This window comes from Physella acuta, unplaced genomic scaffold (assembly GCF_028476545.2).
Source record: "Physella acuta isolate Inbredline_101_S28 unplaced genomic scaffold, ASM2847654v3 ptg000175l, whole genome shotgun sequence".
In the NCBI taxonomy this organism is placed as follows: Eukaryota; Metazoa; Mollusca; class Gastropoda; family Physidae; genus Physella; species Physella acuta.
The window spans coordinates 641,817-667,035 of NW_026731694.1; the positions used below are offsets into that span (position 1 = coordinate 641,817).

Below are 25,219 nucleotides of genomic sequence, written 5' to 3' on the forward strand. Positions count from 1 at the left end.
AAAAAATTGTATAAAAATAAATTAATATCTCTATCTATGAATCTATGCAGTTTTAGATCAAACCTTATTTAAAACATTTCTCTAAGTGATATGTAAATAAATAAATAATTAATTTATAAGAAATAATACAGGAAACAGGCATGCGCTTACTTTCTCTAAAGATTGGACTGACTGTCTTAATACATCTTGAAGTCTGGCTCCTTCTTGTAAATTCTGACCAAAAAAAAATATTTCAGTTTGAAATGCGTTTAACTTGACTGTGTAAATGTACCAGTTATTCAACAACTTTACAAATGTCAAGGTCAGGATATAAGAGACCAATGAATCTTTGCTTACTTTTGAACTAACAGCTAATCAAACAATGTGCATTTATCCCCCCCCCCCCCCCCCAACTTGATTAAGTTATTACATGGTTATTTTTCTTAGGTGATTGTTAATCCTAACATCCATTTTTTTCTTCTAAAGAAGTGTATTTTAAAATATTATAACCTGTAACAATTTAAGCATTATTTTAGAATGACTGAATTTAAAATTTTAAAAAAATCTATTGAAAAAAAAACTAATGCAAAAAAGTGATTGCGGTGGTATGTTGTCAAAATTCTGACCTTTTTTCTATCTGTTTTTAATTCTTGGACCAGATCAGAAACATTCTTGTTGACTGTCCCTTGTATGTTTTCAGCAATGACCTCATGTTGACCAGCCATATCATAGACTTCTTTTAGCATGTCAAGAAATGCTCTAGACCAAGTAAACCTGGAGGCAGATTTCCAGCAGTTTAAAAATAAAATTTACAATATCACAAGCACAAGATTTTAACTAAAATTTGGGTTCAGAAAAGTGTGGATGTAAGTAATGTTTAGCTAACTTTTAATGGAAGACTGGTAATGTACACTATTAATTTAAATCATCAAAATCCAAACAATCTAAATCTTTTTTTTTTTAAATGAACAATAGACTAAGTTGCAAGAATAAAGATTTTACTTACGAGAACTCATCTTCTTCTTTTTTCTTGGGGCTAAAATTTTTTACTAATCTTCTGTAAATAGATAAAAATAACAATGGTTATTAGCAAATATGTTAATATTAGGCTAATATTTATTTAAAAATATCAAGTCAATATCCCTTAATTTGGAAACACAGTAAGAAAAGGAAATAAGTAAATTAAAGGGCTTAACATGTTATAGTTATAGGTGTACAAAGTTTAAAGTAGGAAGAATAAACAAAACATAAAAGATTAAAATCAATGAAAAGGGAACAATATTCAGATGAAATGGATTGCTGTGTAGGAGTACAATCTCCTATATGAATCACTTATACCCCGGCACACAAATATCTACTGCTGGTTCTCAGAGTTTTATTGTTTAAATTTTTTCTTGTCACTAAACATTAGACATTCCCAAATTTAAAACACAGTAAGATGCTGATATAAGTAAATCGGGAAACAAATGCAATAGAATCTTAGAAGTAAACAATGAGAATTGAATATTTAAGGGAAAGCTCTTTCAACCATGAAAGGAGCAACAAGTGAAGGGACAAGTGAAGAATATAAAGAAGTTAAACTTGAGGGACACACCTAATGACTGCTAGGAACACCTTGTTGCCAAAGAGAACTTTTTACATTAACCCTAAAGCGTAATACAGCAATAAGTCAAAGGTCAGACTAAACTAGGTTAATGAGGGAGTTAGTCTGGTTGGTTACTCTCCTTGTTACTACCATGTACAGAGAATGTTTAGGGAGGGGAGGGGTGTCTGAAATCAATGTACGCAAAATCACAAGTCCACACCCACAACTACACCACGTGACTCAGCAACGAGGAATTTTTTTCCGCTAATTTTTTTTTGTTTTAGCAGGAGCGTGAGCAGAGGTGGGGGGGGGAGGGGGGGAGAGAAAAAAATTAGCAAATTTGTGTATGAAAGTGCGGGTGAGAGAAGGGGCAAGGGGGAAAAAAATCTGTACCGTAGAAGTTAATGTGACAAAGCATCCAACAGCTGTTGTTTTTAAAGGAGGAGGAAAATTTCAAGACCAGTCCACGCTAATGGAAGGGTGATAATTTACGTGGAAATTAAGGATTCTATAGGGATATGTAAGTCGGCTACGTGCTTACTGAAGCGCACTAAATACTACGTTTGGTTGGGCTACATCCAATACACGGATAGGCCATACGTCTATAGGTGTATGGTCAACGACAGTGTAGCGTCAAAGAAATCAACGGAGAAGCTCTTTCACCTTTGTCGTATCAACATGTAAGGTCATAACTTTACATATTAAAGAAAACAAGTACAAAAACCTTTGATAATTACAAACTTTTAAATTTAAATGCACTAAAAATAAGAAAATAAACACCATACATGTTTTAGCAATAATAGATGCGTAGGCAACAAAATATAATAAAAATATTTCAACTACTTTCAATACACTTCGAAAGAAAATTTGCGCTTATCTAATTGTTTATAGTGCATCTGAAAGCTTATTGTTAAGGTATTTATACTAGTTTTATTTTGTACTGTTTAGTATTTGTATTTTGTAAACACATAAGCACAAATCGATACTTCAGTTTAAAAGACAATTAGTACAATATTTATTTTTTCTACGCCGATCGTTCTTGTCGCTAATACTCCTAGACTTGATAAAATCTCTTTAGACAGACTAGTAGTTCTATTCTCTGCCCGATAGCAACAGGTATCTAAGATTTATAACCATACGTCGTGAACCAAGGTCACCCGACTTATCGGGATGGCCTACGATCTGCTGTTCTAAACTTAGGTTAGTCAATGTAGACATCTTTCATTTTTATAATTATTTTTTTTTAAACTAATTACATTGCAGACGATTATACTCTTGCTTTGTCTCTGGTAATTACACACAAAAAAAACAGTAAATTTTAAAAAAATATTAGGTTGTAATCGAATTACATGGTTTGACAACAAACCCACAAGCTTACAACTTATGGGGCGCAAGTACTGGGCAAGCTATAAAATAGAATAGAGGACTAATCTCTGAACGACAAGCGTACTACACATGTAATTGGGACAGAAGACGAGATAGGCACGTAACAAACAATTAACGATGTAAACAAACACGGGCATCATGTCGGCCAGTGCACAGAGATGACAACACAGACACAGATAAAAACACAGACAGGTTATAACGCAGAGATAAAAAAAAAAACAGACAGAGGGTTCCCATTTTACTTCTCACCACCCACTCCCACAAACACTGGCTCTGTTCACAAATGTACACAAACCGAACGACTTTCTAATTGTAGTTTGTGGCCAATCACGGCTCACCTAGCAAGAGATTTACTAGGTAAAATATATACCAACAGAACGACTTTCTGACTGCCCCCGTCCCACACGAGCTTTTACAGAGTAAATAAACAGGGGCGTCTAGGAAGGGAAGAGTCATGGCTGATTACTTGAACACCTGGAGTCTGCAGGCACTGCATGCAGCCACGAGAGCATTGTGAGAGCACGCCCCTCCCCCCTCCTACACAAAGAAGCGAAAGCCGCTAGCGTGCATGACTTTTAAAAAAAAAAAGTGTACTCGAATGCCGACATCGCACTGTAGCGGCCTTCACATAAACGCAGGTGGGGGAGGGGGTGGACTAGACACTACAGTCGACCCTGACTCCAATATTATATAACCTTGTTGATTTAGTTACCTGCAGGGGGGAGGGGGGATGGATGGTATAAACAAAATAAACAATAGGCCCTCTACGACACTGTTTAACATAAAGGCGGGAGAGCAAAGTCGAATCGCCCAAGCGGGGAAACCAATCTAGCAATCAGACCTATAATCTAGATCGTGTCGTTTTATCAACTGTTCGCACACATGGAAAGCCACAGCGACAGATTATTTAAAGCCGCATATCGGCAAGATACAAATGAGGAAGTTTGTTTACATTTAACCCTGTACATTTTATCATCCGGTATGATGGCCACTAAGTTAACAATACAACAAAATGTAGTGTGGTGAAAGCGTGATAGCGTAAAGGAAGTTATAAAATTCAACAAAATGTAGTGTGGTGAAAGTGTGATAGCGTAAAGGAAGTTATAAAATACAACAAAATGTATTGTGGTGAAAGCCTGATATCGTAAAGGAAGTTATAAAATACAACAAAATGTAGTGAGGTGAAAGCCTGATACTGTAAAGGAAGTTATAAAATACAACAAAATGTAGTGTGGTGAAAGCGTGATAGCGTAAAGGAAGTTATAAAATTCAACAAAATGTAGTGTGGTGAAAGCGTGATAGCGTAAAGGAAGTTATAAAATACAACAAAATGTATTGTGGTGAAAGCGTGATAGCGTAAAGGAAGTTATAAAATACAACAAAATGTAGTGAGGTTAAAGCCTGATACTGTAAAGGAAGTTATAAAATACAACAAAATGTAGTGAGGTGAAAGCCTGATAGCGTAAAGGAAGTTATAAAATACAACAAAATGTAGTGTGGTGAAAGCGTGATAGCGTAAAGGAAGTTATAAAATACAACAAAATGTATTGTGGTGAAAGCGTGATAGCGTAAAGGAAGTTATAAAATACAACAAAATGTAGTGTGGTGAAAGTGTGATAGCGTAAAGGAAGTTATAAAATACAACAAAATGTATTGTGGTGAAAGTGTGATAGCGTAAAGGAAGTTATAAAATTCAACAAAATGTAGTGTGGTGAAAGCGTGATAGCGTAAAGGAAGTTATAAAATACAACAAAATGTATTGTGGTGAAAGCGTGATAGCGTAAAGGAAGTTATAAAATACAACAAAATGTATTGTGGTGAAAGTGTGATACTGTAAAGGAAGTTATAAAATACAACAAAATGTATTGTGGTGAAAGTGTGATACTGTAAAGGAAGTTATAAAATACAACAAAATGTAGTGTGGTGAAAGCGTGATAGCGTAAAGGAAGTTATAAAATACAACAAAATGTATTGTGGTGAAAGCTTGATACTGTAAAGGAAGTTATAAAATACAACTAATTAAAAAATGTACTAGGCGAATAAATGTCAAATAACCAAACGCAACACGGCCAAAACGACAGCAGCGATTCATTATTTATCATTGCCATTGATTTACAACGCCATCATACCAAATCGTTTGAAGCCCAGTAATCAAACACCCATTCAATTACTTGTCCGGTGCATTCCTATTACCTCCTAAGCAAAGAAAGAAATCTCCCTACCAGGAATTTAGCCTGTGGTTATAAGTGAATCTACTGTAAGGTTAGGTTGTTTTTTAACTAGATCTATAAATAAAGCAGATAATCTGATTTCCTGATTTAGGTTGAAAAAAATGCACTATAAATCTTCAACAAACTGCCTTTAAAAGTCTATCTTATACAAATCAAGCAATTTAAAATCGATTCTTCTCATGGGAGGTCATGTTTGTCTACCTAGTTGTTTAAAGTTTGAAGAGAAGACCCAGCCACCACGAGCCAGGGGAGGTAACCACCAGACAGGGGCGGTAAGGCGGTGGGACGAGGTGTGAAATTTTCAACGGTCAGTCCGCACAACCAGCGTCCAGTTGGAGGGGCTTCAATATTTTTTTTTTACACGTAACGGGTTTCTCCGATGATGCAAGCGACGTTGGTCCAGATGTAAAAATTTCAGCCATGTTCGGGACTCCGGGCCAGGAGATTAGAAATGTTGACCCAAGAGATTTGACCCACGCGATTTTTTTTAATAAGGCAACATCGCTATACAAGTCAGAAATATCGATGGGGAGGGCTAGCCAACATATGCGTGGACAGTGCGCCAGGTCGTATGTGGGCAAGCTTTGGGTCACCATGACATGTGTACACGTACTCGGTGACCGGTAGTCTACTAGACGTATGTATAAGTCTTGTGAGACCAGTAGACGACCAGACGTATGTATAAGTATTGTGAGACCAGTAGACGGCCAGACGTATGTATAAGTCTTGTGAGACCAGTAGACGGCCAGACGTATGTATAAATATTGTGAGACCAGTAGACAGCCAGACGTATGTATAAGTATTGTGAGACCAGTAGACGGCCAGACGTATGTATAAGTATTGTGAGACCAGTAGACGGCCAGACGTATGTATAAATATTGTGAGACCAGTAGACGGCCAGACGTATGTATAAATATTGTGAGACCAGTAGACGGCCAGACGTATGTATAAATATTGTGAGACCAGTAGACGGCCAGACGTATGTATAAATATTGTGAAACCAGTAGACGGCCAGACGTATGTATAAGTCTTGTGAGACAAGTAGACGGCCAGACGTATGTATAAATATTGTGAGACCAGTAGACGGCCAGACGTATGTATAAATATTGTGAGACCAGTAGACGGCCAGACGTATGTATAAATATTGTGAGACCAGTAGACGGCCAGACGTATGTATAAATATTGTGAGACCAGTAGACGGCCAGACGTATATATAAATATTGTGAGACCAGTAGACGGCCAGACGTATGTATAAATATTGTGAGACCAGTAGACGGCCAGACGTATGTATAAATATTGTGAGACCAGTAGACGGCCAGGCGTATAAGAATTGTGTGACCACTAGACGGCCATTTAAGTATTGTGTGACCAGTAGATAACCAGACGTGTACATAAATTGTGTGACAACTGGACGGCCAGACGTGTGTACAAGTATTGTGTGACCAGTAGCCGAGCAGACGTGTGTACAAGTATTGAGTGTCCAGAAGACAGCTAGTCACTGTGTACAAGTACACAACCACCACAAAACCACATGTGTAGCACCAATAGACCACAGCAAGCTAACCAATCACCCTATCTACAATAACACATGCAAATTGTAATGACACACTCGCCGGTGATCCTACGATATTATAACCAAGTACACTTGGAGGCTATCTGCCATATCAGACCACACAGAGACAATGAAAACAAAAAAAAACTAAACCACGAGGGAAGGGGTGGTTTCGGTTTAGAAAATGAGGTATGGCGTGCCAAGATTGTGTAGCGAAGGCACGTCTAAAAAATAAAACACTTAATCGATAGCGTGTTGTCTTTTTTTTTAACCACTTCTTTCAAAATGTAGATAGATACACACACGACGCCTCAGCTGTACTAGAGTATAGCCAGGGCAACGTTTATACAGCTGTCACTCTAAGTGCTGAAAGGAAACGGTCATAAGTGTTTTCAAAACGTTAGTTCCCTTTTGGCAAATCTTTTCACAACACGAAGGGTAATGCATTCTTCCTGATCTACAACACAAGGAAGTGATAAGTATTAGTATATGTATCAGGCAGTGACGTGGTGTACAATAAATTAATTTTCTGGCGCAGAACATACATTATCAAAAAGGGGGAAAATACAAAAAATGTCCATAGTGAAACACGAGGCTAGCTCTAGATTTCTACCTGATTAATATTTGCTACTTTAAACAGAAATTCTTAATGGACACCAGCGAGAAAAGTCTCAAAGGTATTTGAGAGGTCCATAAATTAATTTAAAAATCTTGCACGGCGTAGTTACAATTAATATGGTTATAAAATCCTGTCTGTCTGTTTTTTTTTCGGACTTTACTAAAGATTGGATGTATTTGATGTTTTTAATATTTTTGGTAACTAAATAAAAAATTTTAAAAAAAAAAGCAAAAACAATTTGGTTTTCACGTGTAATGGCGACATAAACAATGGCATCCTGTTATTCGATAGGCCGCCATAAATTTTACTGTACACGTTGTAAGCTAAAAATAGAAAAACTAGGTCATGGGGTTTACATTTGCATTGTTATTTAAAACTTGATCTGCAAAGTTTTGTAAACAAAATAACTATAAAGTGGGGCTGTCAGAAATCGATCACGGAGTTCCTTTACAGCCAATCAATGTTTGTCTTACGAAAGTGAAACATCGGGTTAAAACTTAGGCTTGATGAAAATAAATAGAAATGTAGCCTTAAACTCAACAAATTATTTTCAAGTTCTCTGGATCTGCAACTTGTATAGCATTGATTCTAAAAATATTAAATTTCTGAATTAATTTTAGGCTTAAGTTTTTAATAAAATTGTATCTTTTATTATTTTTTTGGTCCTAAATCTAAAAAAGCACATTTTGATTCCATGTCAACAACATTACGGAAGGATTTTCGTCAACTCACTGGTGTCCATTTATCAAATTTGTTCTATCAATTTGAGCCATGGTAAACTGCAGACACCACTGTTTCTGTGGTATTGCTTAAATTTTGTATGACGTGGATGCCCCGACCCATTACGGCTTTAAGGTATACAGCTGTGAATCAAGCAATGCTAACGCCCTATTGTTCTATTTTTACTTTTAAATCGAGGGCGCAAGGCTTAGGCTGACCAGCACATACCCCGAAAGCAATGAACCGTGACCGTCTTTGTCACGGCTATGCGTGTGTAGTTTTTGGCCATTCGCCTCTTGCACGACTACACATAGACCATACCGGACGTACCAATTAGCATTAAGAACCTCAATGTTACAATAGGTACAGCTAATGAAGTGATCAGTAGCATTGTGAATGTTACAATCAAGTTACATAAATGAAGTGATCGGTAAGATTGTAAATGTTACGGTAAGACTGTGAATGTTGCAAACAATCACAAATGAAGTGATCAGAAAGATTGTAAATGTTACGGTAAGACTGTGAATGTTGCAAACAAGAATCACAAATGAAGTGATCAGAAAGATTGTAAATGTTACGGTAAGACTGTGAATGTTGCTAACAAGAATCACAAATGAAGTGATCGTTAAGATTGTATATGTTACAGTAAGACCGTGAATGCTACAATCAAGTATCAAAAATGAAGGTATCAGTGAGATCGTAAATGTTACGGTAAGATTGCGAATGCTACAATCAAGAATCACTAATGAAGTGAACAGTATCATTGTTATCATTGTTATCAGTATCATTGTTATCAGTATCATTGTATATGTTACAGTAAGACCGTGAATGCTACAATCAAGTATCACTAATGAAGGTATCAGTAAGATCGTAAATGTTACAGTAAGATTGCGAATGCTACAAACAAGTATCACTAATGAGGTGAACAGTATCATCAGTAAGATTGTAAATGTTACTGTAAGACTGTGAATGGTACAAACAAGAATCACAAATGAGGTGAACAGTATCCTCAGTAAGACTGTAAATGTTACTGTAAGACTGTAAATGTTACAAACAAGAATCACAAATGAGGTGAACAGTATCATCAGTAAGATTGTAAATGTTACTGTAAGACTGTGAATGTTGCAAACAAGAATCACAAATGAAGTTATCGTTAAGATTGTATATGTTACAGTAAGACCGTGAATGCCACAATCAAGTATCACCAATGAAGGTATCAGTAAGATCGTAAATGTTACGGTAAGATTGCGAATGCTACAATCAAGAATCACTAATGAAGTGAACAGTATCATCAGTAAGATTGTAAATGTTAAGGTAAGACTATGAGTGTTAAATCAAGTATCACAAGCGCGGTACTTTTGTGTGTGAATACTGATCACTTTACAACCCTCGATGCTACGGAACAATGTGCTCAAGCGGCGGACACACATGGGGAATATTCCCGATCAAAGTGGCCACGAGTGGCAGTTAATGTGGCCAAACGTGATGGCCTACTTGAGCTGAATGCACTGAAAAGTGCCAGTTAAATCAGAATCAATTCACGCTAATTAATTGCAACACAAACAGTAGTGCTTAATCAGATGCTAGCTACATCGAAAGAGGAATCTAAAACAGAACTTAAGTGCTAACAAGCTACTATAGAGGGCCTCGTAATTTGGCTAACAGAAGAATATAACATGATGGTATTAGCACAGTTGAGCAACACGTAAATAACTAACCGATGAATTTAAGTAATGTCTATCACTACAGTCTTTCTTTACCCGCGGTCCATTAGTCACACTGAGCCACTTTATGCGACTAAGCGCTGTTTGTTCTATTCAATATACAGATGTTTCTACGAAAAAAATGCCAGAAAAAAAACACCTGTACAAGTTAAAGTTAAAGTACAAGAAAAAGAACCAACTTTCCGTGCAGGTGTTTTTTAGTGTAATAATAGCAGCAGAACTAATGTTTAAGGTTGCTGACACCTGAGCTAGCCCAAGTGAGGACCCCTGTAGCATACAGACATCTCGACGTCCAATGTTGTTGACCTTGAACAAAAATAACTGACTGAAAGAATTTAGACGAAGGTTATCGTTGCAGTAAAAAGGGTGGAGACGAACAATCCCCTTTTTATCGCCTTGCGCCATGAGAGTTCGCTTCATTCACAAAAAGAACAGTAACAGAAAGGGGGGAGGGTCGAACTAAGACGCTGAAGTAGGCCGTCGTACGGATGATTACTCAAGATGGCGGAGATCAACACTTGTTCCACTTGAAGTTAGGGGTCAGATGTCTAAGGTTCAACAGGTCAAGTGTACACTGCCAATTAACGAGGTGGAGTTAAAGAAAGGAAACAAACCTGGTCACAAGGTAAACAAGTGAGCGACACATTAGCCGGGACATTAAGTCTGTCAACACGATGGCTGGTGGGGGCAGCTGCCAGCTGATGATAGTACAAGTCCTAGTCACCACGCTGCTCGTCAGCCGTGCAACGACAACAGAGTCGGGCAAGTGTGAAGAGATCCAGATCCCCATGTGCCGGGGGCTCATCAAATACAACTCCACCAAACTCCCCAACAAGTTCGGCCACGCCACACAATCTCAAGTCTACTGGGCCCTACAGCCCTGGTGGCCGTTCGCCGACACCGGATGCTCGGACAATCTCCGGAACTTTCTGTGCGGCATGTACCTCCCCAGGTGCGCCGGGGACGAGACCGAGCCGCACTACCCGTGTAGAGAGACGTGCAAGAAGGCTAAAATCCGGTGCAAGAAAGCCATGAAGGAGCAGAACACCAACTGGAGCGAGCAGTTCAAGTGTATACAGCTCCTGCCCAAGGACTCGCACCGCTGCGTCAAGCCCGAGAGAGAGACCAAGAAGAAGCAGAACAAGAGCAACGCCCTGTGTCAGAGCAACAAGTTAGCCATGTGCCAGACTATGCCGTACCCCCTAGGGTCCCTACCCAACATGTTTCTTCAGGTGAGTCACTCAATTTGCTCATTTATTGTTTACTTCAGCGTAATAACAACACTTCCTGTTTAAACTGCACGTTCTTTGTTCTACATTTATAAGCCTAATCTAAAACTAAGCTCAACAAATACATCATTAACATAGCATACCAGCATAACTATTGCCAATTTCATCTAACTTCAATAATAATAAATATTTACTTTGTTTTTATTGAACAAAGTTACAAAAATGCATACAAAAATAAAGCAACTTAGATCCACTCTGAAAAACTTGACTAGGCCGATGTGTCAGAAATCGACGCGGAAATGCAACAATTCCAACCCCTCATGGACACCGGATGCTCCAAGAAGCTGCGGTTCTTCCTGTGCGGCGTGTACATGCCGTTTTGTATCCCAGACCCGCACAAGAAAACAAAACCGGGAACGGAACTGAAGAAGCCATTGTCCAATAAACTACCGCTGGTGGTGCCGTGTCGCGAGCTGTGCCAGGTAAGGAATCTAACAACAACTTCTCGCATACAGATGTTGACATTTGAATACAATTCATAGTGTCGGATTACTCGGCTTTAGAAATAACAGAGGGAATAAATGGCATATACTGACAACTTAACAAAGATAAACACTCACGGTCACATGTCTTGGCAATAAAATAAAAAAGTCTATAAGATTTTTTTTTCAAATTAATGGAGAAAAAAACCCACTCACGTTACTACGAACACACGAAATACAGAGTATGTATAACATAACCTAATTGCGACACAAAATACTTCGTGCTCAGCCAAGTGAAACCTGACAGTTAAAAAGTGAAGAAACCTTATTGCCCTTACAGCATTCCACTCTTTTCACTTAGTTTATTTAAACAGAGGGCCGCTACGTGCTCTGTCCCCGTCTGTCGGTGTCTGGCTGTTAACGGCCCTGGTTATAGACCAGAGTTTATTCACTTGAGTCAAACGCTAATCAATACTCGTTTCATTAACTGGTAATAGTCTAGAAATATGTAACTTACATTGATTTTTTTGTAGCGTACTATAAAAATTATGAAGGAAAAAAAAACTAATGCTCATGTACGTATATCCCACAATCAGGAGATCTTTGCTAAGTGTAACGACGAGTACCAGCTGATGTCACAAGGACTGCCGTGGCCGGCAAAGTTCCACTGTAACAGGTTTCCGTCCTACCTCGACCAGAACAACAAAACTGCCAAGAAGGTGCCCAGGGAGGGGGGAGAAGGGAGCAGAGTCACGTGCATCATGCCGCCCCCTGATTACCAGGGATAAAATGATCTCAGTAGCAAAACTACAACAGTGCTACTTTGGGGCAGCATTACTACCCTACCCTTAGGTAGCAATACCAAAGTTAGAACCACATTGTAAATACCCAAACATTGTCAATACTGTCAAACATATGCATGCTTTCTGGTGTGTGATATATTTGTTAAAAAAGAAAAATCTGACCAAAACTGTAATAGTTATGTTATATATAACGAGCGTATATGTAATGTATTAGTTAACATTTGCCTACTACGTGTTTATTCTGAATGTAAATTAAATCTCTGATTACACCAACAACATGTTTTAAACTGCTTCATTCCAACAACACATTGTGAGTGCTCATCCGACAGCCACACCCACTACAAGCTCGATGATAGCGAGACTTCAACGCCGAACAAAACGCTAATGGCCAAAAGTTCTGTTATCGGTGAATTCCGCTACACCTGGGTACGGCTAATCGATCAGACCGCAACCTAAAAAAAAAAAATCCCCGGCTACATTTCCCAACGAACACTTGACCGGTCGTGATTTCTACACAGCCCAGGCTCCCATCAGAGCGAGTGTGTAGGTGATGTCAAGCGATTCCCTCCCCTATCTATCATTTATTTCCTCCCCGGGTGACGGCACACTTCAGCCGGCTTTACCCAGCCAACCGCAAAGGTAAATCTCAGGTAAATCAATCAGCAGCATCTACCTGGCCAACTGAAATCTCGGCGCTTAACACAGCTTAATACACACTTTTTTTTAAGAAAACAACAAGAGAAAATCCGATACAATATCAAAACGACAGAAATGTCATTGAAGTTGGGCGGTGACCTACAAGTTTCCGGTATCAAGTGAATTAAAATTGCCTCAAGCTAAAATAACAAACGATTCTGGTTTGTTTTTAAGGGGTTGAATTTTACATTGAAAAAAAAAAGGTTTCACCGGAAGGACAAAACTGCATCGTAATGAGAATGAATTTTTTTTTCGCCGACACCGCAGTTAAGGTCAGGGCCAGAAACTGGACAGAAAAACTAGAACCAGAAACGACAAATATTATAAGCACTGCGACGTCTCTCAAGCACCAAAACATTAACTTCTATGCAACATGACTCGTCTCAAATTACAACTAGCAACCAGTCGTCGTTCACGGGACAGCCTCAACACACAGAGACAGACACAATCCTCACTTATACAGAAAAGGACCACGAAAGCAGAACATACCCCCCTCCCCAAAAATTAGCACAACGACTATACAACAAGAGCCTAGAGATCAATGCGGATAGAGACAAGGTAAGGATCGGGATATGGAGCTGGATAGGTATCCTAAGTATTCTTTCTCTCTAGTTGGGGGAGTGGGGGGATATAATGACCTAGGCACATGTGTCACAACCGCAACCCCTATTTTGCCTGCACTTGATTTGCAAGAGGTTATTCCCTAGCCAATAAAGATTGAACACAGAGAATGAATTAGAACAGCACAAGTGCAGAAATTGAATCCCTGCAAGGGTAGAACAAAGGAAGAGGAAGTGAACAACCACCACTACAATGTCAGAACAAAAGTCATGTTTATTTACAGCAACAGCAAAGTTGGCACTGGACCATTAATACATTACACAGCAAAAACTAAACTATCAAAAGGAAAGTAAAATCACTCGATAAAAGATATCTAACTTGCTAAATGATACAAAGAACTATTTTTGTCTTAGTTAAATTTTAATTTTGTTGCATTTATTTCCTTCAACTAATCAGCAATGTCATAAAAAAAAGTTTTTTTTAAAAAAAAATAGGACAAACAGCTTGTTTACAAGTAATATATTTGGCTATAACTACAACTCAGTCATACTTTGATTCCAACAAGATAAAACAACAGCCCCCCCCCCCAACATAAACAACAACAAAGAAAAAAGCACAAACATAACAATAACATTCCACTTGAACACTTGTTAGAAGAAATAAAATCCATCGTCAGATCATGACATTTAAATTCTTATCTAGAGATCTACACACTACTTGTTCCCCTGACAGAAAGTTTAATGTTCAAGCTGTTTTAATATCAAATACAATGACAATGGACAGATTGTAAACAAGCAGTGGGCTTATTCCAGATTTAGCATTGCAAGAATTTAGTTAGGACCTGCTTGTAATCCATAAAACGCATACAGTATCAAGTCATTTCAAGGATACCAGCAACACCAATGTGTGCAGTACAAAGCTGAGCTCTCATACACAAGTAGCATAAAACTACAAGGCTACCACACACAGACATGCATGGTGTATAAAAACTACAATACAAGAAGGCTACCAACCACACAAAAACATACAGCATAAAGTAACGATAAAGCCACAAGGCTACCTGGCACAGAATAGTCTATTAAACTACAATACAAGAAGGCTACCAACCAAACAAACATACAGCCTCACTAATGCTGGGTAGCACATAGCAATATCCAGACTAACTATACATGTAGCATTAGGCTACAATCAAGTTACACTACCCAGAGAAGAACCAGATTAGAAAGAAAGACCATGGTACAGTATAACCAGTGGTATAACATCCTGACTAACTATACATGTAGCATTAAGCTACAACCAAGTTACACTTCCAAGAGAATGACCATAGAAAGAAAGACTATAGTACAGTATAGCCAGTGATATAATACAAATATGGAAGCTGACGCCAAGTTAGTCAGTTTGCTATTGGTACAGAAAGCTTAGCAAATGACTATTTAAAATCATCATGATCATAAGAAGGAACGAAACTTGATTACAAGAAAAGACGAGTAATGTAAAGCTGTATGTACCATTGTTCAAAAGCCCTACCAAACTATCCTTTACTATGACCCAATTCAGAAATGATTTTAAAATATGTCTTGAAGGCATTAAATTAATCCACAAAGCTTTTGAAAATTGAGAGCTTAGCTAAAATATTCTGACAAATGTAGCCACTTGCAAATCAAAGGTCAAAACAATTTTAATCCAACTCAAGTGATTTTGTGAAAACAAACATTAACAAACAACAAAAAAGGGAAAGAATTAAATGAAATAAAGATAGATAACAAAAACACAGAACCAATATTGCAAGTATACCAGAAGATATCTGATGGGCATGAGGTGTTCACTTACTTCAAATTCCTGGCATATTCCATTTCTACTGCTGTCCTTTCTTTCAGAAAGTGATTGAAGCGCTCACAGAAGTCAATGCCTCTCTGTGTGAGAGAGCTGACATTGTCCCACTGATCCTGGTAAAAAAGGAAACAAAAAAAATATTATTTTATTAAACCAAAAACATTTTGAAACCCTGCTCAAGTACTGACCAATGGAAACACTGCTCTAGTATTGGCTAATTTAACAAAATGGTCTGGTCTAAAGAATAATAAACAGCCTGTATTGTATTTTATTTTTATCTAATCTCTCCACACTCTATACACAACATTAAATTTAATATTAAATAATAATTTGGCTTGATTTTTAAAAAAATAATAACTATATCAAATATGTGACCCCAGGCTATCATAGCAGTGGTAGAAACACACTTTAGATGATAGCAGAAATAAGAAATTACTAATCACCAAAAAAAAGTTTCTACAACAATGGGATTCTAAAAAAAGGTCAGAGGTCAAAATGAAGTGGTGGTACACTTAAGTCAATGAAAAAACAACTAATTAACTTAAGATAGCTAGTCTACACAACTTGAATTCATGAGAAATCTAGTCTGACAGCATTTTTCAAACTAAAACACAGCAACAATAGTCATAGGTGTTAGTACTTAAGAGAACTTAGTATTACATATTCTTAACACAGTAAGAGTTTTAACATTTGCTACATCGAAATGGCAGAAATTTAAAATTATATTTGTTAACAAATCTGAATGAACACTTTGCCAAAGTTAAAATCAGAGGCCAAATTAGTATATAAAATTGTCATGCCAAATAAGATACTAAACAGAAGATATATATATTCAGTAGATTAAATTTAACTACACAGGGAGCCTGCATTGCAAACTACGAGTAACCTTATTCCATTAAAGTTTATAAAAATATGACATACATGGGCTATACAAAAATTTTATGAACATCACTAATTTTACAGCAGAAATAGTCTGGCTCTCACACACTTGGAGTGGTAATGAATATCCACTCCAAACTTACTTTTAAAAGGTTAAATAACATAAAATCGTAGTAACAATTTGCTACGTTTTGTTTGAGAGATGCTTTTCCTTTACGTATATTATGAAAGCATCCCAAATGTTTAAAAATGTGTAAGAATGAGAGATGTACAGCCATTGTTGGCAACCATTTTGTCTATGGCACTTGTAGTTTAAAATTAGTTATTATCAAGCAGAAAGTCATTACTTTAACTGATTACTACTACTAGCATTGGAAATCCTACGAAATTTTTTAATGGGGCTCTTGATGTTTCACCATGAGGCCTATCAAGTCTTTGTGATCAGCAGCTGATGCCAAAGGATTATGTTCTTACATAAAATAATCCAAATCAAAAGTTAAAATAGATAACATAGCAATGAATTAAAGATTAACTGCATAAGTCCTTCATTCTCTTGGTAACAGCAACTAGATCTAGGTAGTTTATTGAGTATGCTACAGAAAGTGCGGATATAGGTGTACAGCCTAGAATGAGTGATTTATGACTGAGGCCTAAATCTTTAGCAAAAAAGCTTGAGTAGCTAACCGTATTTACTACATCTGAGTGTTGGTAGCATACCAAATAACATGATTGACTAGCCTAAACTAAATGTCTTTTATAGTGATTAGGATAGGTTCACTTTCATTCAGTTTCATTGGCTTTTAAAATTTTGTGTAGCCTATCTGGCTTAGCTTAACTCAGTTAACTGGCTATCTAAATAGCTAGGCCAATGCCGCTGCCGAGAAAATCGGACAAATCGGCTTTTCCCTACCCCCTGCATGTTTAACTCTGTTTTTTGCATGCTTTTATTGTGTTTATGTTAACATATTATACATCATTCTGTTCGTAATTGAACAACCTTTTTAACTGTATAAGTTTGATTTCTTTATTATTTCAGACGTTGAAGAAATCGCCGATTTAATCGCATTTTTTACCCCCCGCGGCGACGTGCCGTTTAGGGGGGAGGCTTTTTCACCTTTTTAAAAGAGGGGTGTTACTTAGAGTCTATAGACTCTTTGAGTTTTCGTACTACAACAGTGAAACTTGGTAGAAGAATAGATTAAATGTTCACGTATAACGCTCAAGGTTCTTGGGGAAAATATGTTAAATACTTTTGGAGATATCGAACGGCAAAGTTGAACTAAGTTATTTGGGCTATTAATGAACCGATTTTTAATTTGAACCTTGAGCTGTATTCCTGAAATCTCGACGTTTATTAATATGTATGATATGTCATATTAGGCCCTATAATAAGGACGTCTATAGACTTTGAAGTGGACCGAAAATCAAAACATGACGCGCCGACCGCTGTCCGACTGAACCGCTCGGCTGTGCTTCGAATTGCTGTGTTTTAAATATGACGCGTTACAATTTTTTTTTATAGACGTATCGAGTTTACGTACTACAACAATCAAATTTGGCAGACGAACAGATTAAATGTAGACGTACAACGCTCAAGGTTCGTGGTCAAAATAAGTTAAATACTTCGGGAGATATCGGACCGCAAAGTTGAACTAAGTTTCCCGGTCTATTATTTGACCTATTTTACATTTGAACCTTGAGCTGTATTCCTGAAATCCCGCCGATTATTTTAATGTATGACATGTATTATAACACCTCGTAATAAAGCCGTCCATACATTTTAAGACGGAACGAAAATAAAAATTAACGCGTCGGCCGCCGTCCGACTGAATCGTGATCTACACATCGTGTAGCACAGCAGAGTGTGTGGTCACGTGCCGCTAGGCGGTCGATCCGATTGGATGAGACTATAAACAATTTCTAAAGATAGATACGTGTGTTCCCGTATTTGACTCGTCGGGTATTGCTATTTTATATTTAAGTAGACAGGCATGTTTCATAACTTTGTTTTAAACCATTGAAACGGCAAAAAAAAGTCGTAATAGTATTTACTAATCGTCAAAATTAATCTTCTTTAGAAATTAATCCGGATAGCTGCGACCCGACCAAACAATGCTGACGTGATTCGCGTGCCGTAACGTTTCATTATTGTGTACATTACTTTTCCTTAAAAATGGCTTTAAAAAATAAATTAAATTTTACCCCGGGCTCTTTTTTCGGTTGACTAAAAAATTTTAAAACCCTTAACAACGTGGAGGTTACTAGCTTGCCAAATCGACCAAAATGGGATGGGGTGGGTATGGGGAGTCACTGACCATCCTACACGGTTTGTAACTATTGTAACACCGTATGTAACATCCATAGCCTCACCCCGCCCCCACTACTCCGTGACGCGACAAGCCGAGGGTCGGCGCCTTTGATGTTGTATAACACCCGTACGGTACCCGAGCGGCTCGCGGTGGTTTCATACCCCACCTCCCTTCCCCTTCACTTTGTGGAGTTGATGTTACTAACCCTCGGGCATAGATCAGGAAATCTTCCCAGACTTTTGTCTCTAAAATTACGTAATATTCGTCTGACACGTTCATCGGGTTGGCCGACTAGCCTATCTAGCCTCGTGTTTACGTAATACGGCAATAAAATTCGTTGGTCAGAAAACCTGGTTACCCACGTCTGATTGAACTAAATCTAGGCAAATGCTGATGGTGATAAACGCCTCCGTGTGTAGCTAGACACGGGAAACTTTTAAAAATACCTAGCATCTACTACACACAGTCAAGCACTCAAACACGTGCTTTTTTTCCTAATGTAATAGGCCTATGGTAGGCCTACAAAATACACACGCTTACAACTAGCATAAACATTGAGCATATATAAATCTATGTTATAGACCTATAACTTACACTACCTTGTACAAGCTAAAAAAAAAAAATTTTCCTCCAATGTTTATGTTATTAAAATTGTAAAAATGAGCAATTTTTTTGTGTTTAAAAATATTACAAAATTGTCATAAAGCACACTGATTCTGATAAGACACATTTGTAACTAGGCTAATTCTATAGAAGAAAGTTGTATCAATGGTATGACATTTAAAGTAACAAGAAATATAAATATAATAAGATATGCCTATATTTTTGGAATAGAGTAGGCCTGTAGGATTGCACATAGATTACATATTTTAAGAAGTTACATCATCACAAATATACTATTGTTAGGCCTATAGCATCCTTCTCTTTGTATTAAAACTGTATTAGTTATCTTTTCTTTAAGTAGGCTATTCACTTAAGTTAACTGGCAATGAGCAAAAGAGATTTTAAAATAAATACATGGTAAATTATGAGCAAAAGGTGCGAATTACATAACCTGACCTTTATAGTTTTGTAATAATGTTCGACCATTTTAAATATCACCATTAGCTTCAGCATATTCAAATGTCATATTATGGTTTAAAACAGTGTTTAATTTAAAGAATGACTTCTTATCACACGTATTATCAGATGTTGTAAAAAAAAATTGAAGGGGGGTATTACATAATCCATGAAATAAGTCTGTTATGTAATCAAAAGACACTTTTTAAAATAGCATCATTGGATTCGGCATACAAAAATCTACAAAATATCATAAAATGACATCAATTGGTGAAGTCTGCTTACTTTTATACCACTTTTAGTGAAAAACTCTTAAAAATTTGGTCCATACCCTCCCAGTATTTTTCCTCTTTCAGGGTCTACCCCGGTTGTCTGAAAAAACTGCTGTTTTTTAATGACAAAAAAATTCATAACTTTTTTGTTTATGGTCAGATTTTGAAAATTCAAACTGATCTGTAATCAGATTGACAGCCCCTATCTAAATATGTAACTATTATATTGTTTTACTGAAATTAAATTTTTGCATTGGCCTAGCTAATCTAAATGCACTTTCACCAAAACTATGATTGAACTAGTTCTATATATCTAGATCTAAGTCTACTACAAGATCTAGATAGACTTAACTCTAGAGATTCTATTGACAACAATAAAAATCATAATGACACTGGCCGACAGGTCTGCAACAGCTTTAGTGACTTTAGTTAGGGAGTTTAGTCTGTGCTTTCGGCTTTAGATTTTAGAGCTTAAATTCGTTCAATTACAAGCACAGGCTTCGAAAAGCCAACGCATCTGGAATAGTTTAAATTGAGCTTATGCTATTCTAATAAAAAAACATCGATTACAGAAATTATAAATCTCTACTTTAGTTAGTGACTAGTGAAATGCCTGCATCGAATAAATCAAATCGCGGTAATCTATCGTTTTGGGTACGTAAAATCGCCCGCGACTTGTTATGTGAAAACCAGGTGACTCCTTAAATTTTAATAATTCTTTCACATTTTGAGGAGGATTTATGTTTTGAAAAATACAAAAATGTTTCCTTGTTTCATTTAAGTACCTGTTTTTATTCAATTGAATTAAAACTTTTCAGTAATAAATGAACACCAGCGATGTTTCCAACCAGTGTTTCTTCCAGACATTTTTCTCCGGGGGGGCACTTGAAATCTTCGGGGGGGCGGTAAACTTTCTTCGGGGGGGCGGACACTGTTAAAAGTATATATTTTCTATATAAATTATATAAATTTCATTTCGTTCGGGGGGGGCGGTAAAAATTTTTCGGGGGGGCTTTGCCCCCCCGAAGAGATGCCTGGAAGAAACTCTGTTTCCAACAGATACAACCATGCTCATTTACTATAGTAGCCATCTTGTTAAAGTTTTATTTTTATAGACTTCAAGCGTGAGATTCAGGCGGAAGTCACTCTATTTTACAAATGGCTGCTGTTTATATAGCAAATCTTGCTTGCAGACACTGCTGTTTAAAGTTAATTTCTGGCCTAGAGTAAAGTTCCACGCGCGGTTAAAACACCGGTGCGATCATCGCCTGTTTATCGCTTCGTACAATATTTGTTTTGATGTTTTATACGAAACTACCGATATCTGCTGTAAACCTGTCCATTTCTAAATATATCCAGGTCAAATTCTTTTGTTTTTCTCCTTCTGGAAGTCGAGTTTTTAAATTTTAAAGTTTCGAGGTATGACGTCGTAGGCGGTTCTAGTTCCCCCTATGAAAAACACTAGGTCCCGGATGAGATGAATAAAACCAACTAATCAAAGCTTTTTATAACTAGGTTAACTATAAATAGCTTCTACAATATATGCGGGACACTTTACATACGATAGATAAGGCTAATAAAGCAACCTGATAGGTAAATAGGGGTGGCCGCAGCTTGGGTGTCGATTACGGTGGTTTCACATCGCTGCGTAACCAACGACTTGAGCTAGACTAGCCTAGTTCTAGATGCTCTATATTTCAAACTAAGCCTAGAATCTGTATACTTTCTATTTTTTTCTGCTGTTTTAAATTATTTCGATCATCTACTTCTTCTAAATCTAGTTTGTGTCTCTACATACAAGCATATCTAAGCAAATGTTACGTTATGTCTTTTAGTGGTTGTTACGTCCCTTTGTTATGATTATTATAGTTGCGTCCCTTGAGTCATCACTGGGTCAACTTTTAATGTCTTTAATTAATTTAATTAACATGTTTTTAATTATTATTTTTGCAATCTATTAATTAATAATACAATCAACAACACGTTTAAGTGTGTAAAATATTTATTTCAATTATTAAAATTGGATCAAAACGTATACAATACGCTCGTTGGCAAGCAGGTTCTTGCGTACGCAGGCAAAAAAAAAAGGGAAAAAAAATATCGCAAGGAGGGACGTCACTAAAACATGAATATCTTAAATACTATGCGTAGGAATACAAAATGACTCATACATATTACAGTAGAATGGCAGCGGAGTAATACAGTGCTTTCGGTTTGTTTCTGTGTGAAACGGTTATAAAATAGCGCCCGATGAAAATCGGGAATTTGGAATTTTCCGCTATGTGTGACCGCGCGTGGAACTTTACTCTATATTGATATATTTAGCCATTGATTTAGGTTTATTATTCATTTATCTATAATATTTGACACAAACATATCACAATATACTTCTATTACAGCCTTGATAATGAGGTAACGTTTTCGTACATTAATAGCCGCGAGCGATTTTACGTACCCAAAACGATAGATTACCCAAATCGCTTTTTATTTCTGGCATTTTAAATTATTTTAATTTCATTTATTTTATAAATAAGAAGACAACGCTGATTTTGCTTAAGTATTAAAAAATCTGAACTTACCCACAACTCCGTTCCCCAACTCATGGCTATTTAATGACCCGTAAGAGTTTTGGATTGAATTTCAACCATACACTTGTCCGACTATCTATCACCTTCCTCCTACTTTCCTATCACCAAAATTAAACATGGCGGACGAGATGACTCACGTTTCGTCTCGCGGCAAAGCGAGAGATGTTGCTCAAAATAAATGCAAGGAAATTCTACGTATTGATCCACTTGTATTATGTAATCACGAAATTTCAGTGAGAATATACTGTTTTTTGCATGTAAAAAGACATGCAGCCATACAAGATATATGAGAAATTAATAATAAGTGGTGAAGTAGCTACCCTCGGCGGTGGATTTATGGTTTGGAAAACTACCGGTAGACCAATAGGCCTTGTATTATTAGGATATACCAGGGGAAAATACCAAGTAAATTTTAGATGGTCAGAAGAGAATAATAAGGTAGTCTCCCGTAATTAATGGCAATGACTGGAATAAACAATGGCTGATGTTTACAACGAATTCGTAAGAAATGTCTGAGACGCAATGTTACCAAGTGGCATATTATAGAACTACTCGCTTGAACTAAGAGATTTTTCTTTATTTAAAGCTTGCTATTATAAAAGTATTAAAAGTTTGTATGTCTATTTTAAAGTAATGATTAGTTTTAAATAATTAATCATATCTATTTATAACAAACTTTTATAAATATTAGTTTATTTTGACGGAGATATATTCGCAAAAGTATATAATAGCAAATCGATTGTTTGTCACTTGGTTCTATTCCCTGTGTTATTTTAAAACCAAGCAAGAAAACAAAACACGATTACGCCATCACACTGATTTTTAAAAATGCGTTGCACGTCATCGGGTTTGTAGTAAAAGAAATGGCGTACATCAGTGAAAGCGAGCTTCGAAAAGAAAGGTGAAGATCAGATTACAAACATAGATGTTATTTTGCTTTCCGACTCTAGACTTCAACACATCTGTCGTCATTCATTTCTTGTAAAAACATCAGTAACAAACCATAGTGTATTATTAGACTTTTAAAATGGTAAAGTATTAAAAAGCTGAAACACCCTTGTCATCTAAGAAAGAAGTTTTAATCACATCCTGTAAAGTTAATGATAGGTGTATGGGGAGAATGAGTACATTGCATGTAGATTCAAAAGTCAAAGTCGAAAGCTTTTAACAAAAACCTGTGTGGATTTTAAAAGTTAAAAGGTGAACCACCAACATCATGATTGAATATCGAAAGCGCGCGAGATAATGCGAGCTTCTGATGCCTTGAAATGGAATATGAACCAGGAGAGTCTCATCATCCCAAGGCCGAGTCACGTGGGAAGCAGGACTTCCTGCGCCATCATGCAGGAAAAAACAAAAGAAAAAGAAATGCAACTTTAACGCAGGAGAGTTACAGTCTTCATTTCGAAGGACAGAGGTACCGTGATGGAAATACGGAAGCCCCTAAGCCGGAATACAGGAATAACATGGCAGATATTACCTATATGGAAAACCACCGGCCCAATAAAGCAAGTTACACCATGTATTCGCCTATATTGGATAGAAAACCTGGACCAAACGCTGTTTCTAAAACGGGAGATTTCTGCAGCAGATCAAAACTAGAAAACGATAAAGTGATCCCCCATCATGAACTTCCGAGATGCTGTTGTTTGCATGATCATGACAGCGAATCTTCCGGGACCAGCCAGGGTCATTTGATTTCGGCATATGATAAGAACACAACAAAGAACTGTAAGCTCTCTACCTCCAGCAACTGGAACTGTGGGATCAACCGGAAAATCGAATACCTCCGCGCTAAAGAAAGGCAAAGCGACCCAGCGCTTGTAAAGCGGTGCCCCCAAAACAGCCACAGTGAACCAAAGCAGTATGAGATGGCTAAAAATTTTACCCACTTGTGCGATTCGGATAGCGATGCTTCTGACAAATCCACTTCGAATACAGCGAGTGTGAACAGCGGCAGGGGTATTCATAAAAGCGATGGCTACCACGTGAAAACGTTTCGTTTGAAAAGTGATGCATCACCTTGTGATGTGAGCCCCGAGAACCATCCGTATCGACGTTTAGAGCGGAAGCACTACATCAGCAACAGGAAAGGAAAAGGGGATAAGCACACTGCTAAGGATGAAAGGTCAAGCCTCGCTAAATGTGATGTCAAGCCTTTCAACACAACCATCCTGTATGACGTCAAACCCTTCAACAAGAGCACCTCTGGAGTCAAACCGTGCACAGCAGCAACCGCAACTGACGTCAAACCTTACTCTACAGCCACGGTATGTGATGTCAAACCTTACTCTACGTCTACCGTATGTGACGTCAAACCTTACTCTACGGCGACCGTGTGTGACGTCAAACCCTACAGCGTATCAACGAGGACACGTGACGTCAAGCCCACCATTACAGCCGCACCCCACGAAGTCAAGCCTTACACCCCAGCGTGTGACGTCAAGCCGCACGGCGTCTCCACCAGACGTGACGTCGGACTCCCTGCCACAACTCATGAGGTCAGGCCTTACACGGCCGAGTGTGACGTCACCCACCACAAAGCATCAACATTTGACGTCGAGCCCAACAGCACTTTGCGAGAGGTAAACAAACAACCACGCAGACCTAACCCGACTCCACGCGATAGCAAGTCTCTTCCTGATAAGAAGAAAGACACCTTACACTCATTGGAGAAGACGATAAACGCACACAAATATCTTCCTGCTCCAT

General features: G+C 37.6%; 2 protein-coding genes across 2 annotated transcripts in view; one reads left to right on the top strand and one right to left on the bottom strand.

Annotated features, from left to right (window-relative positions):
• Positions 1-22,649, bottom strand: part of LOC131936303 (formin-binding protein 1-like) — a 33,265-nt gene extending 10,616 nt beyond the window's left edge. Inside the window, exons 1-5 of the mRNA XM_059293227.1 lie at positions 22,499-22,649; positions 15,398-15,513; positions 986-1,036; positions 606-753; positions 151-213 (exon numbers count right to left, since the gene is read on the bottom strand). Coding sequence (XP_059149210.1) covers positions 151-213; positions 606-753; positions 986-1,036; positions 15,398-15,513; positions 22,499-22,522 — 402 coding nt within the window. The 5' untranslated portion in view covers positions 22,523-22,649. The remainder of the gene's footprint in view (positions 1-150; positions 214-605; positions 754-985; positions 1,037-15,397; positions 15,514-22,498) is intronic.
• Positions 10,248-12,584, top strand: LOC131936304 (frizzled-10). Its single transcript, XM_059293228.1, has 3 exons — positions 10,248-11,028; positions 11,298-11,507; positions 12,104-12,584. Exons 1-3 carry the CDS (start codon positions 10,471-10,473, stop codon positions 12,293-12,295), a joined length of 960 nt encoding a protein of 319 aa, XP_059149211.1. The 5' UTR covers positions 10,248-10,470; the 3' UTR covers positions 12,296-12,584.
• Positions 22,650-25,219: the final 2,570 nt, after the last annotated feature.